The sequence below is a fragment of the Centruroides vittatus genome, unplaced genomic scaffold (genome assembly GCF_030686945.1).
Source record: "Centruroides vittatus isolate TY-2023 unplaced genomic scaffold, ASM3068694v2 contig_911, whole genome shotgun sequence".
Classification (NCBI taxonomy): domain Eukaryota; kingdom Metazoa; phylum Arthropoda; class Arachnida; order Scorpiones; family Buthidae; genus Centruroides; species Centruroides vittatus.
In genome coordinates, this window is record NW_027122600.1 from 366507 (window position 1) to 384649 (window position 18143).

Genomic DNA, 18143 nt, shown 5'->3' on the forward strand with positions numbered 1-18143 from the left:
TAGTTATTTTTCGAAATCGTTTTTAACAAGCATTTTATTCTAAATTTTGAAATTTGTTTACAACTTAATTGCATGTCCTGAGATCTAATTAGAAAGGCAACAACAGTATATTAAGAAATGGCGAACAAGAATCACTTTTCAGTTTGCATAAGATTTTTTAATTCGTATATACATTATACGAGGAAGTTAACAAAAAACGTTTCTAGTTTAAAAAAATGAATTGTTTGCGATGATTTTCAATTAGGTGGAACGTCGAGTTTTCTTACATAAAATGGTGAAAAAATCTTGTAAAGATAGATTCTAGCTGCGATGTTTCTTGACGGGCAGATTTTTTTCTATATGTATAAGCTAAGGCAATCGAACTTCTTTTATGTTTTGAAATATTTTTAAAAAGAAGGCACGAGTCATTGCTATTTGTCGAATCTCCTCCACACTTTGTGATTTTGATGAAGTAGATTCGTCATTGCTAATTTCATGTGGCGGTTTATGTCGGTGAAGCTTTTTAGAGAATTCATGGCCATCTCCATGAATATAGACGGCCACAGAGTTTGAAAGACCAGGCGTTTCTTCATAGTCTCTTCCACATTGTTCAGGCTCTTCTGTAGTAACTGCTTACCTACAACTTTGTAACTTGGTAAGACTGCCTGCAGTAAGTTAAAATATTCAGACGAGTCAATAATGGTTTGTTTCTTAGCCTATTGTTTTAGTAGCAATTTATTTTACATAAATATATTTGTCTCCTCTTGCTCTTACCTCATCTAAATGTGGTTTATATATGAGAGCAGCTTTCATCACCACGTCACTTGCAACTTGAGTTTCGGATTGCCGCTGGAGAGCATTCAGAGAATAGCCTTTCTCTTTTAAAAATAACTGTTTAACTCTAAAATGTAGAAATAAATATAACAATGATTCTCTAAATTATAAATTTTTAATTATCAAAAAAATACCTCGGATTATTAAGTAATGAAGACAATCTATATTTGGGGAGAAAACATGTGACTGCCTGTCCCAGGCCTCCAAAGATATCGTCTGCCTTTGCTCTTTCGTAAGTAGTAATCTAAAAAAGAAACTACTCTTAAAAATTACTTCCAGAGGCAGAAATGAAATCTGAACGCTTACCTGCGTGCCGTTTATTGTCGTCAGAGACGACCCCAGTCGATAGATGGCATAGAGCCTCCATAACGATAACTCGGTGAGCGGATTTCCTTCTCTTTCGATCGTCAGTTGCTGCAGTTCAGCAATCTGTGCCATAGCATTCAGTTGAGGAAGCGAATAGAGATTGGCACATTCAAAGAAAATATGCTGTGGAATAAATTGAAAAAAAGACTAAATATAGCAAAGTACATAACGTCAGTTTGTAATCAAATTGCTTTGAATGGAGAAAATTCACAAGATTCAAGGTTATTGGTTGATATAAATTCAATCTTAAAAGTTTTATCCTTTGTAATTGTATACAAAAGATAAAACTTTGGGGATTGCCCCCTGGCTAATCTCAGGATCATCAGATGGCTTAGGAGGGCAAGTAGTGGAGTGGGGAGGTCACAAGTCAGTAGGTGTCTCGGTTACCAATGAATAGACAGGTTTAAACGTAACAAACAAGTATTTGTAATTAGTTCTATTATTTAGATATATAATAAAGCATACAACATATATATTTCGTGCTAGTTACATGGAAGCTGCTAATTTGCACTGCAAATCATTATGTGTAACATGTTGTGGCATGAGTCGCGTTTCCGGAGAGTGCACTTACAATTGTTCTAACTAAAATATCTCGGGGCGTGTCGGTCTTCATATGGAGATAGATCCAGCTCCCTATCACTTCTTAGAGAGGTTCGTTGAGGGTGGCAAGACGAGAGACTTCTTGTTTGGAAGTCTAGGAATATGTCAAGCCTTGGGTCCTCTTCTGTGATGGTGGTGGTGTCAAATGGGTCCAGGGATGTCTGGTCCCGGCTACGTCCATCTCGGATCTTGAGAGGAGGGAGCCTTGGTGGAGTTTGCTGTATATGGTGTCTAATATGATAGTGTCCACCTCAATTTGAGTTCTCGCCTCCCTTATCAATGTAGCTTGGGAAAAATAGGTGATCAAGTGTTTGGATGACGAATCTGCAGGTGTGAGGTGAAGAGTTACTATTGCTGACATTATGACATCATTTAACTGCAGCTGTCATGTCCATATTTGGTTTGAGACTTGTACTCTTCCATCTAGTTAGACATCAACAATCGACTTTCTCCTCCTTTAACACTGTGTAGTTTATCGTTTAGTACTTGGATGTTATATTTCTCAGCCAGTTGTTGCTAGTACAGGTGATATTCAATCTGTTTCCTATGTGATGATTTCTTACGATCACAACAGCGAAATAGGCTTAAGATTCTTAATTTTACACAAAATCATGCCCGGATCCTCACATTTTCTAATAAATTAATTTATTTTGATTGAATTTATTTTAAAGTAGTTCTTACCTTACATATTAAGAAAACAAATTGGTTATTCTGACTTTCAATTAACTGTTTTCAAGTTTGCATTGAACAATTAAATAATTTATGAGGGCCACTCAAATGAAACCCAACCAATCACTATTTAGTAGGTACATTACAAGTAAGGCACTTTTTCCACTGTGACACCAGATGTTTGATTCCTTGCTCATAGAACTCTGGGTTGATGTCTGCACCATTGAAACTTACACCCTTTTGAATGCCTCAAGCTTGCCCGAAAATGGAAATCACACAGAGACAAGTCAGGATTATGTGCAGGATGCTGGAGTGTTTCCCACTTGAATTTCACAAGGGATTCTTGCACGCATGCGGTGTGAGGGCAGGCATTGTCATGATGAGGGATGACACCATGTGAACGCAGACCAGGCCGCTTGGACTTGATGGAAGCTCAGAAATTTTAAAATTTCTATGTACTGAGCAGCATTTATGGTGGTTCCACAGGTGGTAAACTCTATCAGCAATAAGCCTTTGCTGTTAAAGATGATTGTCAACATCACTTGTTGTCTGTCTGCATTCCCTTTGATTTCTTAGGTAGTGGAGAGGTGCTTCCACTGGGTGCTCTGTCTTTGCTTTCTGGCTGGAAATGAAAGCACCATGTTTTGTCTCCTGTAATGATTCTCTTTATGAAATAATTACCTTCATTGTGGTACCACAGTAAATGTTCCAATGACAGACCCATGCAAAGGTCTTTTTGCACAGATCTTTTGGTATTGCAGATGTTATGGATAATGGTGTGCACACTACTGATGCTTATTCCAATCTCTGCTGCCAGTGCTTCCACAGTGACTTGTCTATTTTCTGAAATGAGTCTGTCCACTACTGTTACTGTTGATCACACAATGTGCTTGCCCTGGCCTGGCATCATCAACCAACAACGACCAACTACCTTGGAAGTGCTTACTCCAGTCTTTCACTGTTGTCAAACCCATACAGTTTTGATACGCATTGCTCATGCGGCTATGGATGGCATGGGGCCAACACCTGTGGTTAAAAACTGCACTACTGCTTGCTACTCAATTGTTGATGCATCCATACTTGAAAGTTGGACACACACATCCATGGAATTTTTTTGCCCTTTTTTTTACTTTTTTGGGTTCAGGGGTCTCAAAACATGGAAATTTGCAAAAAAAAACTTGAAGGGTCAAATTTGATACAATTACATTACCTATCTGTTATGTGTATGTAACAAGGGAAAGTAAAGTAAAATGCAGATTATTCATAAGTTAATTCTATGAGGGTCATTCAAATGAAACCCGACCAGTGGGTATATCAATCAAAGCACAGAATGTGTGTAGCAAATCATTCTCCATTTGAAATGTAGATGGAAACACTGTAGGTTCACATGACACTGCAGTGTGAGCAAACAAGCTGTGTTCGTTTAGCATGTCAGGCAGATACTCCGTGTGTTGGTGTTTAATATTTCAGTAGGGGATGAAGATTAAGAAAAAATCTGACACGGTAGCTTGTGTATATGAAGCATTGATGCAATTAAATTCTGGTGATGAAAGCTTGAGGGAGGATAGAGGGTGGTCACATGTCATATCTCGCATGGGATTGGGCTTAATGAAAATTTTACTTTTTAGCACTTACAGATCTTAACTCATCTCTACCCTTAAAATTAAGTCCTTAATCTCAGTTTTATAATTAAAAATATATATTGTTATAAAAACTTTGCTAACAGATGACACCACATATTCATAATAAATAAATAAAATGGGGTGCTCCAGTCATCATCGCTACTGGCGTTAATTTTTCTTCACCTTACAAAGTTTGTACTAGTATTAACAAAAGAAAAGTAATATGTTAAATTTGATAAAAATGAATAATAAGTTCATACTTTTATTACTACTAATTTCTAAAATTGAACCAAATCCTGGACTCTTGCAAAATTTTCCGGTAAGAAGAGGAAGACTGTAATTTTTGTCAATTCTGAAGCAATCTAGCAAATGCAATATCATTGGAGTCGGAAATGACTCCAACGATATTGCATTAGCTAGATTGCATTTGCAAATATACAGAAGCTAAAAAACAGATTCATTAATGCAATCAGGTGAGCAATTTAATTTAAATTCCTCACGCGATTTAACAAAGGGAACCTCAGACTTAGGGTTAAAATAGTAGAGTTGATAACCACCAGTAATGATAAACTGGTAGGACAGATTTCATTAATTAGAGAAGAAATTAGCATTATTCAAAATGATATAAAAGATATTAAAAAACAATTGCAATTGGCTAATGAAAAACGAAAAAATTGAATTAATTAAATTGAAACTATAGTTATTTAACTCTATTACTATTAATAGTTATTTAACTTAAATTAAGTAACTGTCAATTATTTTATGACTTTAAATTTATTTGAAGAAATATCAGAATTTTTTGCAAAATCTTTAAAATTAGAATGTAACAAATTGGAAAATATAAAATATATTTATACAATACCCAATTCAAGCATTAATATTAAATGTATTGTGATGAAGTCTGACCAATTAAACAATTTTCTCTGCTTTTAATAAGTCTAAACAATGCAGATGCTGAAGTTTTTTTTATCATACACTCCACCAAACAATCAAATTACTTCTTTTCTAAATGACATGTTAACATAATAACTCAAAATTTTACAAAAAACTTATATTTAAATATAACTAATTGGAATTGTCATGGCTTACAAAACGAGTACTGACTTTCTACAATTGATAGACCCGATACGTTGGAATTATCTAACAGAAACATGGATAATCTCTTCAATTGACCAAATAGTATATTATTACTTTTTTTTTATTGTCATGTCATATCATCTGCACAGAAACCAGAAGGACCTGGTCATTATGCAGGCCTATGTTTAATTTTAAAGAAAGATATATTAAAAAATCTATTTTACAGTACCTAATAATTATATTAGTCTTGTTGCAAATTACTAATATAGATATGAAGTACTTAGATAAAAAAAAATGAATTATAATCATGCTGGTATATATTCTGCCAGATCATATTGACTTATTAAATGAAACTTTTCCACTTTTCTAGCTGTTTAAATATATCGTCCCACATTAATAATAGAGCTAGTGGAAGGAACAACGAAACTAGATTGAGGTGCCTCTAGCAGTGATGCCGAGTAACAGAATCGGGGCTACAAAGCCGGCACCAGTGTTGTTCCACCTAATACTTTTGTACTAATCTAATACTTTCTTACTTGTTCCAGTACCAAGATACCAACACCGTTTTCCTAGTACTGTTCATGAAATCCTAATACCTTTCCTTTCAATTTAGTACCTTTCAAAACATTCATTTTTATTCTATATTTTTTACTTTACTTTGGCAGTAAATAGATGCTTTTATTGCTTCCTCATTCAGCAGTTGAACGTATTTTTTGCAATTAAATTTAATAAAAACTAAACTACATAATCGAGTTCTTACGATTCTTGTTCACTGTTATTAGCAAAGGAGCTACTTAAAAGCACTAACGATAAAACATTACACTTCGAAACCATCATCTGCTTCAACCATACAAAAACATTCTAGTGAGGAAGATTCCGATGACGACGATCTTACCAGTAATTTTTCAATGTGATAATTTTAAAGTTTAGTACTTCATGTTCATTACTTTTGTTTCAACATTTTGCTCATTTAATTATTATTGAAGAATAATAGCATTCTTGCAATATATGAATTTTGTATGTTACATGTAACACTAAATATATTTTTATAATTTATCAAATTTCTATTTATTAATTTATATATTATTTATAAGTATATATTTAAATAATGTATAATATATATGTACAGTACATCCAGCAGTTTACGGTCAAATTAATGCCTGCATTAGTCAATACAGTCACTTCCTGACTTACGACGGGGTTCAGTTCTGCCACTTTGGACGTAAGTCAAGAGGTGACTGTACTTAGAACAAAACAGTTAGCCATCTTACACAAGCACACGCGAAGGGTACAACAAAACTAAAGATGACGCAATCAATCATCAGAAGGGAGCAAGATATATATGTATATGATATATATTTGAGGAAAACTATAAAAAATTGATAATTTTTAAAATTTTTTTGTGAAAGTTTTTCATCATAACTCGAAAAGTGACTGTAGATCATTAGGACTGAGCAGTATTAATATTCTGATATTTATTATACTCTTAATTTTGTACGGTTTAAAGGTTGGCGTGGAAGTAAACTATATATCCATTGCATGGTAAATAATGAAATTTATAACTAACCATATATATAGAGGAGCTTCAATGAGGACCATAACAGTAGCTAATAGTATTGTATTAACAGGGAGAACTTTTACCTTCATTTTCTCAAAATACTAATTTTGCATCTTATTCCTTTCTTCCACAGATTTCTTAAATTCAAATATCACATCATATGGCAATTAATATCTGTCAGATTAACAAAATAATATAAAAGAAAAAAGAAAATTACTAAAGTTTACATTAGAGAACTAAATTTAAAATAGAGCCAACTAAGGTTTTATAACAGAAGATTGGTTAGAATGCAACACATCATTATATAATTAACCACAGGAATTAAATTGAAGCCAGCCATTTCTCTTTCCTCCCAGGGTATTGTTCATTCGGAATGAATAAAACTTTGTACCTGTGGCGCAGTAATATAGGTAAATATAGGTAACACTACAACCGACCACACAACAGTTATTTTTTGAAGTTTTGTGTGGCAGAAAGCTGTAGTTCATTATCACAGGAAGAAAACAATCACTGCGTTTCAGTATGTATCCAACCCAAAGATACACGTGTTTTCCCAAAGCAGTTTTCTTTGTCTGCATACAAGTGGTGTTCAACTCAGTTCCACTAGCTCTATAGGTGATTTTAATTCTTGAATTGCTCAATTAATAGATTTGGAATATAGAGGATCAAATTCCTTAATACAGAATAAACAAGAATCAAAAGATAAAAAAAATAATAAACTGGGTCTTCAACTAAAACAAATTCACCAATTGCAACTATTTATTTTAAATAGACAAATGAAAAATGATTACCCATCAGAATTTACTTGATATGTTCCAAGAGGTTAACAGACTTGTGTGTTGATATTCAAGTTCTAAACTATGGTCTTGCAGATCATTTTCCAATTAAAATCAGCTTTGAAGTTGCAAATAATCAAGTATATACAATTAATCTCTATCTCATCAAAAAAGAAATTACAATTATCAAGAATTACGAGAGCAGGTTTTTTCAAGCTCCGATAGTCCAAAAAACAAAGACAAGTGTAAATAACAAAATGAATTTATCACCAAAAGTTAGGTACAAACATGGTTACTTTTAGACATGCCTCAATCTTCACGGTGATTATTTGTCATATTTGTGGATGAGCTTTTCCATCCCCTCTTCATAGAATGTTGCCGCCAATGATTTGAGATGGACCCTAACGTTTTTTTGAAGATTGTCATTAGTTCATTAGTCGCAAACCTCTGTCCTGCTAGTCACGTTTTCAGTTCAAGAAAGAGGTGGAAGTCTTCACACATTAAAAAGTTTTAAGCTGGGTGGAAGTCTTCACCACCTTTAACACCCAGTGTATAGCCCCAATTTAGTGCCAAGTGACTTTCACCTCTCCTGAACAGGAAAAGTGGCTACGAGGGCAGAGGTTTGAGACTAATAACGATCTTCAAAAAAACGTTAGGGCCCATTTCAAGTCATTGATCGCAACATTCTATGACAAGGAGATGGAAAAGCTCGTCCACAGATATGACAAATGCCTCAATCTTCACGGTTATTATGTCGAAAAGTAACCATGTTTGTACAGTACCTAACTTTTGGTAATAAATTCATTTTGTTATTTACACTTGTCTTTGTTTTTTGGACTATTGGAGCTTGAAAAAAAACCTGCTCTTGTAATTCTTGATAATTGTATTTCTTTTTTGATGAGATAGCTTTGAATAATCAAGTACATAAAATTAAATCGCTGATTTTAATTGGAAAATGATCTGCAAGATCATTTTCCAATTTAACTCAATTCAAAGCATTTTTTTTTTTTTTTTTTTGTTGTTGTTGTTGTTGTCGTATGCAGTTTCCAGCAAACTTTAATAAATTTTTTCTATTAGTGAAAATTTCTACGTAATTCAAAGGTAACTTTTAATATTTATATCTTACACAGCATTATTAATATGAATTTTGGAGGTTGCAAATGTATTAAATTGCTTTAAAAATAAAAAGTAGATTATATCATTTGATTTTGAGATATTTTGTATATCTTAAAAGTAATTAATTCTATGCTGGGATCCCAGGAAACAGTTCACTTTTATTCTGGAATCCCAGGACACAGCAAAAGACCGGGAAATGAGAAACACTATTGCAAACCCATTGAACATATGATAAAAGATTTTTTACTTCAGTAGTGGAGCACAGAATGCAAACTTCTCAGGGCAGCAATTAAACATGCCCTATGCAACAGTGTGGAAAGTTCTGTAAAAACTCGTGCATTTTTTTCACACAAGATATTCCACATTCAGCAATTAGTTTTTGTCGATAAAATTTATGTATATATTACATAAATTTTATCGACAGCACCAAATTTCACTATACAGGCTAAATTTTAAAGTAAAATTTTTTTCTGCAAAATTTGAAACTGCACACTCAGGATATATTTGTGTATCAAATTTAATCGAAATTTGCCAAGTAGTTTTTCTACAGAATGCTCTGAACTTCTACTCTTTAATTATGATTGACCTGTATTTTGTGGATTATAACATAGCCACTGTTAAAACTGAAAAACTTTCTACCTTAAGAGATTTTATAATTTTGTTTTTTTCAGCACTGGAAGTGGAATTCTAGTATATAATGTGCAATAACTATTGTTTAAATTTTGTACACAATATTAGGAACTTACACAGACCATCCTGACTTTTGGATGTAATATCACTTGTACTTTCCCTCTGGATATATATATATCATACACACACACATATATAACCCAGTAAAGTATGCTTATCAGTCAAAAAGAATGACCCATTGACTCATTATTGACTTTAAACACATTTATTTACTATTTATAATGTGAGGACCGGGTTTAACCCGGCAACAAAATCTTTTTTTTATTGTTCAAATCCCCTCGTGAGATATTGGAAAAACAGTCGAAATTCTAAGGATGTGCAGCCTTCCGCCGTCGAAACGCACTTCCTTTCTCTCCGGATCCAAACTCTTAGTCACGGAGATCGAATCATCAGCGATTCACAAACTATCGCGATTGGAGATCGAAGATAACGTGACCTGTATATAAGGGGGAAAAGGCTGATAACGGGGTCGCTGAAGGTCCGCATAAGACGCCCGACCCGTAGGATCCGTCCCGAGAATCGCGGTTAAGAACTGGACGCGTTAGAGTTTCTGTATTTGTTTATCCGAATGGATAAATCGTTTGTTTTCATCATGGTTCCGTTATTTCAAATATCGCCTTAAACTATCAACAAACCCACACACTTCCTCCACTCGACCTGACAAATAATTACCGCCATCCCGACAAGTCGAGATATCATAAAAATTTAGCCATCCTTGACAGTGGAGTGGGTCTTGCCGACCTGTTTCGCCGAAAAAAAGGAGGTACGACTCCGTCCTACCTCCCGGCGTTCCCACAATAATTTATATGTATGTATAAAATTCCTTTATTAATTAGACAGTCATCAATTACCTTGTAAAAATTTTAATTATTACAATTTATAATTCTTAGTAAAGAGAATTGAAATCTGGAACTTAATATTAAATAGTCTTTTAGAAAAAACAATCAAAATAAATTTACTTTAAAGGACTTACTGATATATTTGGAAACTGTGTTTTCATTTGGCCCAAAAATGGTGCAATACTATCAAATAAAAGAAAATGGAAGCCCACTGTATGGATTGTAGGTATTGTATCAGGATTCCAGGAATGCTGAAAAGCGGCTACAACGGCACCCAAGCCGTAAAGTTGTAATTTTCCATCATCAATTTCAGCCAGGTGTGTGAGATGAGTATCAGATAATTCTTTTTCAGAAGTGATTATATTGTCCATAGCTTTTCTGTAATGAAATAATTACTTTTCATATATAAAAAATTAATTTGAACTTTTATTTTATATAAAAAAAAATATCAATACCTTAAAGACTTCTTTTCCTGATCCTTCTTTGATTTTTGCCATAGTTTTCTCGTACGCCTTCGACAGATTGTACCTGCAAGATGATTCAGAATGGTACCTCCACAAAAATCACAGGGCAAACCCGAACCATCACTAAAACAAAAACAATATTTAAAGAAAAATCTATTTAAATCTTTTCCAAGATAAATGTTACCAATTAAATACCAGAATGTGCATTGTCCATCTTCTTCATCATCATCTCCACTTTGATATTTTGGATGGAAAAAAAGTAACTGTGGTGTGACAGATGAAACCATACAGGGGAGTGAGCTAATTTGCATATTGGCATGTTTTTCTCCTTGTTCTTTCATGATAGAAAACCATTGCTGACGAGCATTTGTAATTGCTCGCTCTTTTGCTTCCTGAAATAAATTTTTAATAAAAGTTTCTGATTAATATTATTAATAATTGACAATCAGATATCATCTAAATATAAAGGGAATTCATATTCCATCCATATTATGAAGACAATTTGGAAATTTGTAGTTAAATTATGCTAATATTTGTTTACAAGCTTGAAAAATTAGAATTATGATTTCATTTATGCAATTATTCTGATAAGTATATTCAATGTAATGCTGACAAGCGAGTGTGAGCAGTAATAATTACCTAGGGTTCATGAAAATGTTAGATTGTTTATAGAAAAATCATCACCACAATATTTATATTAAGCAAAAACTTTAAATTAATGATGCAATTAATATGAAGATTATAAAATTATGGCTATATATATAAATTATGTCTGTACCTGTATGTGTAAAAGAATGAGGATTAGATGAGCTCTATCAAAGAACTTATTTGCATCTAATTCTAAAATATTTAAGATTTCAAAATTGTATGTTTATGCATTTGCATTCACGAATATACATAAGATTACCTTGATTTCATAGTGTAATATGTAAGAATTCAGGTATGTAAGAATTCAAGTTGTCTCCTTCTAATTCAAATCTTAATATCATGTCAAAATTTTGTTTAGACTTTTTAACCTTTATTGAAAAATTAGAGAAGATTAAGAAATTTGAACATAGAATTCTGCTTAAGTTCTACACAGATAACAGTAAGAATATAAAAACAGAATTAAAGAAGAAAGAAACATGAACTAGCTAGACAGACTGGAAGGAACTGATGTCCAAGATAGTAAAAATAAAAGAACAAAGGCTAATTAGAAGTTTGAGAAACTCCAATTATTGATCAGCTTGCATAAAGTGACCAGATCCTGAAGTGTAAAGTGGGATGTTAGGCCAAGCACTTTGATGTGAAGTCAGATGAACCATGTGATTGATTCTAGTCAATGATCATTGGTCTTCTAGCTTCCTGACATCATCAGTGAAAGATGTTATGAACTGCCAATGAACATTTTACTTATCCACATACTCTTGTTTACAAAATAATAGACCTATAGTTAGTGACAATGGCCAGTTAATTACAGCTTTAAATGTAGTTTTGTTTGCTTTATTGACAGTGAAATAGAAAATACAAAAATGTAAATTGATTTTACTTAACCTTTAAAGGATCCAATATAATTGCACATAATTGAATAAATGCACTATTTTTGACTTACCAGCAATTAAATGATTGCCAAATACTAATTTAATACTGAATTAACAGCAATTAACAAATAATAAAATTTCACTATTCTTATAAAAATTAGAGATTTATCTTTACAATATACAAGTTATAGTGCAAAAATTTTAATATCCAATTTATAGAAACAGCAGCCCAATTGGCAATTTTATTCCCCAGTCTATCACCAATTTTTGCTAATTATCTGAGTTAAAAAACTTAGATAATTAGCAAAATCACCAACTCTCTTTTATAACTGATTCACACGTGTTCAAATTTACTGTTCTCTGACAGACAGCAGCGAAATGTGCAACACATGCGAATCAGTTATAAAAGAGAGTTGATGATTTTTGCAATTGGGCTACTGTTTCTATAAACTGGATATTAAAATTTTTGTGTATAACTTGTATATTATACTATTCATCTTTGACTTACAATTAATGCAATGAATATCAGCTATTTTTAAATATAACAATGAAACAGTCCAAAAGTGGGACATTTTTCAACCAATTTAAAAATTGGAATTGTCACATGTAATTTGGGATATTGGTCTCTTTAAGCTTGCATTTATTAACCTCGGGAAAAGATCCATAGTAGTTTAAAAACCTGTATATTTATGATTAAATGCACAGTTTTGGTCATTTATGCTTTTTATTCCTCATTACAAATATATCTTTGTTAACAGATCGATTCTGACAAAACTAAAAGTAATTCAACAAGATGTTATTAAAACCAGGCATCAATAAGATCAAGAATCCTTTGTTTTATAAATTTATAGATTCTGTGAAATTGATGAAAGTTACATAATCAAGAATAACATATAAAGAAATTCTTTTCTAATTAAATGGAAGGAATAGGACACACAGTTCAGGATTTTATATTTCTTACCTTTAACCAACTTGTTTTAGCTCCATCTGGAGCAACCAAGATCAGTCTATTCTGTAGTATAGTTGTAAATATAAGTTGACTAGGTTGGAACTAAGTATTTTAATGATGTTAGCATTATTATTTTATTAAGAATTCTAATAATTTTACAAATTTTATAAATATCTATTTTGAAAGAATATAAATACTTTCATTTTTATTTTCAAACGAAAAAGAATAATTAACTTAAAATTGTAAATAGTTTAAATTTATTTAATGCTAATTTTAAAATAATTAACACACACATTTCATTATATCAAACTGTATTTAGTTAAACCAAATGTAATGCTATTTACAATAAAAAACATTAACAATGATGCACATAAATTATAAATATGATTAACTTGCATTCAAAAAGACAAGAAAATGCAAGAATTAATTAATAGTAAAGAAACTGAAAAGACCAAAAAGGTTTATATGCTATTTAAAAATTGAATTAGGAATTTAATTTTTATTTAAATATTTATTTTCATATAAAAAGAGAATTTTGTTTAGTTTTCTTTATTTTTAAATAATTGTCTATAGAAAGCTGTAAAGTACAGAAATTATTGTATATATATATATATATAATATATAATGATTTTGATGGTGTTGATATTTCAAATTTTTTGCTACTTCAATGAGTTTTATAAATAGAATAAATACTACTGTAAATACAGTGTGTTCAATAATTAAAAAAATAGGAAGCTCTCTTTTATTGTTTAACTGTTATTTCTGTTTTAAAATCAATCATCTTTGTCTATTCATTAATACATTTCCAAGAATTTTTAAAAATAGAAATAATTAATTACTACAGTATCTGTTTATTTCATAAATATTTACTTTATGACATAAAATAAAAATTAATGTTTTGAATTGTTATTCATTTCTTAAATTTGAATTTTGTTTGATATTTTTCAAAGAATTTTTTCTTTTACAGTTTAAATTATTATATAAAAATCACAAAATATAAATGCAAATATGCAAAGAATTATGAAGAATTTTTTATAGACAACAGAAGAACTTTAGTACTATTCATTTTACAAGTTTTATGAATGTGGTTCAGTAGATTCTTAAAAATACCATTATTTTGATATTTCATTCTTGAGTACTGTTCTTTTAAAAGTTCATTATGCAGTACTAAAAATTAATTTTTGTATTTTATTATTATTTAAAAATAACAAAACATTTTCAATAAAAAAATGTTATAAATGATGTTTGAACCATAGCATTATACTAATATGATGATTTTGTATTTATATTAATCCTCCAGATATCTTCATCTGTTGGAACACCTTTGATTTACTTACTAAAAATTATGTGTTGTTACTTAGTTGTTAACTTAGTCCAAAAGAATTTATGCACTAATTATTACTTCTTACTAAAAATAAATTATTAATATCTTTATTAAGTATTACCAATATTTGCTGAATAGTTGCATAAATTATTACACAAAAGTGTGATTTGTAAGCTGTGTGCAATCTGAAGATACAGACTCTGATATAACTATGTCTACTAGCAGAGAAATTTTAGGAGGTATAAGAGGTTTAAAAGCTTTCCATTTATTCAAAGTTTATAACAGTTCATTAATTTAAGAGTATAACTAAATAAAAAAGTCATATAATTTGCTTACTGGGTTACACTTGTTGTGCTACAGCACTAGTATTATTGTAAAATTTCTTTTTTATGTATGTTTCATTTATTCTGTATCGGGTCATATATTGTACTAAATTCATTCTCTTCTGTTTGTATTGGGACATCACATTTTAATGTGGTGCATATTGTGTATCCACTGATTGGGTGAGGATTGGACCACGTGTGAATGACATACTCCCTAATGGTGGGAGGTATAAAGCCAGATGTTTCATCATGGGAAGCCATTCTTTTTGTTTGGGGTTTCCTGCTTGCTACGTACCTGCCATGAGTGAGAAAGAAATCGATCACCAGTGAAAGGATTTGGACGCTAGGAAGTTGAACTAAGTAAAAAACAATCCAATTCCATCCATGTCAATTTAGCAATTATCGACAAGGAATTAGTGTTCAGTTACAAGGGAACTAATGAGGACAAGTGTAAGACTTATTTTTTTTACATCGTAGCCAATTGTGGTGTTCTCATCACACGTGGAATTATTCTTGTAATTGTACGGAGGATATGAGAGTGGGGATCAAATGACCACTAAGTTCGTTGTGTATATATTTTTATTTTTATGTATATATGCATTTGCCATTTTAAATTACCGCAAGGAAACCCACTAAGTCTCTTGTATCAAGACCTACTATGTTGTAATTACACAGAATAAATTTTATTTCCTCATCCATTAAAATTTGTGTAAAATCCTTCTTGTTTTCCCATGCCTTCACCTACCCACATACCTAGTATACTATGATATAAGAGTGTAGAACACACTCATGGAGCCATATAAAAGCTCCAGAAAAATTAGATTGCTGGGTTTATATATTTAAGCATTGATACAAACTTTAAAAAAGATTTAGAGAAAACAAAATGTGTATGAAATTTTTAAAACTTTAATGTAAGCTTTAAAATAATTATTTTTAAATTTTAATATTATAAAAAATTCTGACTTGACTACAAAACAATTTTAACTATTTGATTCAGTCAGTAAAGAATCTGCAAAGTTATAAAGTATTAGTTAATATTGTTTTTGTGTTTATGTAAAAACTTATTTTTAAATACATACACAAAACTAATATTCAATGTTGATAATTGCATGCAAGTATTATTTCTATTTCATTATAATTAAATTGGATTTTTCATGTAAGTTACAAGTTCACACTTGAATAATATATAGTCTGCTTCAGTTTTGTCCACTACAAATGGTTTGAATATGAATGGTTTAGACCCATTTATAGTGAAAAATTAGCATAGATAAGAGATTAGTCATCTATGATATATACTAATTGGTGATAAATTATAGAGTTTGAATGAAAATCCTTTATGACAATATTCTTGCAATAAGGAATTTTTCCTATCTCATAAAATATTTAATTACCAGTTATTACAATATTCATAAGGAAAACAATATAAAAAATAATATTAAATTGCATTCCAATCAATTTAGTACTTTTAATTATTGCTCAAGAAATACTAAATTTTCTGTTTCAGATTATCAATTATACTAAATTCTATAAAGAACTCTATTATTTTATTTTTAATTACCAATTAAATTATTTTAGACATAATAAGAGTACAAACAAACAAAATCAAAATATAAAATGTAATCTCTCCAGTGTAAACTAACTGTTTTTGATTCACAGAATAAAACTACTACTCTCATGTCTACGTAAACAGAGGATCCTTGACAAGAATTTAAACAAAAAATATAATCACATCCATTATAAAATATTAACTTTTGAATCCATTGAAAAATTAATCATGACATTGGTATCATTACAAGATTTACTGCATTACATAAAACCACAATTATAATTCAAATTAAAAACTTTTAATTTTGATTAAATGACAGCTGGAAGGCTGAGGTGACAAAGGCATTAATCTGCCACTTTGGGAACAGGTATCAACTCAAAGAATTTTTCATGGGCAGTCTGTATCAGGTATGTTGGACTTTGTTCCTCACTACAGGTTTTCCCATTCTAGGCCTGTCTCAAACCCATGATGTGTACGATTAAGTGTCCATAGGGCAAAAAGAGTAAAAAATACAAAGGATAAAAAAATTGATGTTAAATTATTTTAGGTTTATGTTATTTTCTAATTTTATTTATACTGTAAATAAGCAATATTACTCTCACCTTTATTTTTGCAATTCTTATACTTTCTTGTTTTTTAAGTTCTTCTTTTCGTACAATTACTTGTGCAGTACGTTTTTCTTCATCCTGTTTGTAATAAAATTTCATATATCTAAAATAATTATTAAAAAAAAGTATACTAGAAATTTGATTGATTTACCAGAACACGTTTTGAATCTAAAAATTTTAGATGTGGAAATCGAAAAATCATCATATGTCGATAGTGTGGACGCTGAGTGATGGGACAATTTTCAAATGATAATTCAGTTAACATAGGCACATCTAACAAATCTTCAAACCTAAAATTTAAGAAAATTATATTATTGGTTATGAAATAAAACTAAAGTTTAATTTAAACATTCTTACCTGTCAATGCAATTATGACTTAAAAATAATCTCTGCAATTTGGGAAGTAAATCTACTTCTTCCTGTAATGTTCAAAAACAATGTACTTTCTATTTGTTAAATATTTTTTATAGCAAAAAATAATAATAATAATTAATTTATGTTACAATACTCACCAAACACGTCACATTATTTTTGCTTAAATTGAGTTCAATGAGAGATTCCAAGTCTCTAACTCCTTTAATTCTATCAATCAGGTTACTTGATAAATTTAACACATGTAATTCTTGAAGATGTTTGAGATTGCATATTTCACATATCTACACAAACATAAATTGTACACTTATACTTTACACTTTAAATCATTTTAATATATTAAAAAATTTTTTAATAAATGCTTTTAGGTCATGTTTTTTGAGACTGGGAATGAGGGAGTGGGATGCAGCACACACACACAGAAATTAAATTCTACATTTGGTTATGTTTATTGAGTTTTGGAATGGGAAGATTGGTGGAGAGAGACCACCCCTAAAACATCATTAAAATGTATTGCGTGGCTGTATGCCATAATTTATATTTTCTAACATTAATTTTTCTTTTCCCTTATCTTTTTTTTCCATTTCCTTCTATTATCTGAAAGCTGTCTTTCTTCTTTGCCTGTGGGGGTGGGTCCACTCCATTTCTGGAGTAGAGCCCTCTTTTGCTCAAGTAAGAACCAGTTTGATGAGTTTCACAGTCAGCTTAAAAAGGAAAGAAGGAACCTCAAAGGGACACCTTTTGGATAAAAGCTGAAGAGAGAGGATGCTTGGCCTGGTTTAGTAGGAAGGTGGCAATTGTACAGTGAGAAGCTGTGGTCGATTTGTGGTCTGAGAAGCTGAGAAAATCAAACACTTTGTAGGGCATAGTGGAGTTTTGAAAGTTCTTTTGAGAGGAGATGATGTCTCCAT

The 18143-nt window shown here is 31.0% G+C and overlaps 1 protein-coding gene across 4 annotated transcripts in view; it reads right to left on the reverse strand.

The window, feature by feature from the left end:
* Positions 1–3: 3 nt before the first annotated feature.
* LOC136984281 (leucine-rich repeat-containing protein 49-like) overlaps positions 4–18143 on the reverse strand; it is a 113963-nt gene continuing 95823 nt past the window's right edge. For 3 of the 4 annotated variants that reach the window (XM_067281197.1, XM_067281196.1, XM_067281199.1), the window contains 12 exons: positions 17373–17516; positions 17218–17279; positions 17012–17150; positions 16855–16938; positions 13072–13161; positions 10786–10982; positions 10582–10713; positions 10261–10504; positions 1120–1302; positions 948–1057; positions 754–880; positions 4–644 (listed from right to left, as the gene is read on the reverse strand). In XM_067281197.1, coding sequence (XP_067137298.1) covers positions 411–644; positions 754–880; positions 948–1057; positions 1120–1302; positions 10261–10504; positions 10582–10713; positions 10786–10982; positions 13072–13161; positions 16855–16938; positions 17012–17150; positions 17218–17279; positions 17373–17516 — 1746 coding nt within the window. In that variant the 3' untranslated portion in view covers positions 4–410. The remainder of the gene's footprint in view (positions 645–753; positions 881–947; positions 1058–1119; positions 1303–10260; positions 10505–10581; positions 10714–10785; positions 10983–13071; positions 13162–16854; positions 16939–17011; positions 17151–17217; positions 17280–17372; positions 17517–18143) is intronic. The other variant, XM_067281198.1, reaches the window with a different exon arrangement.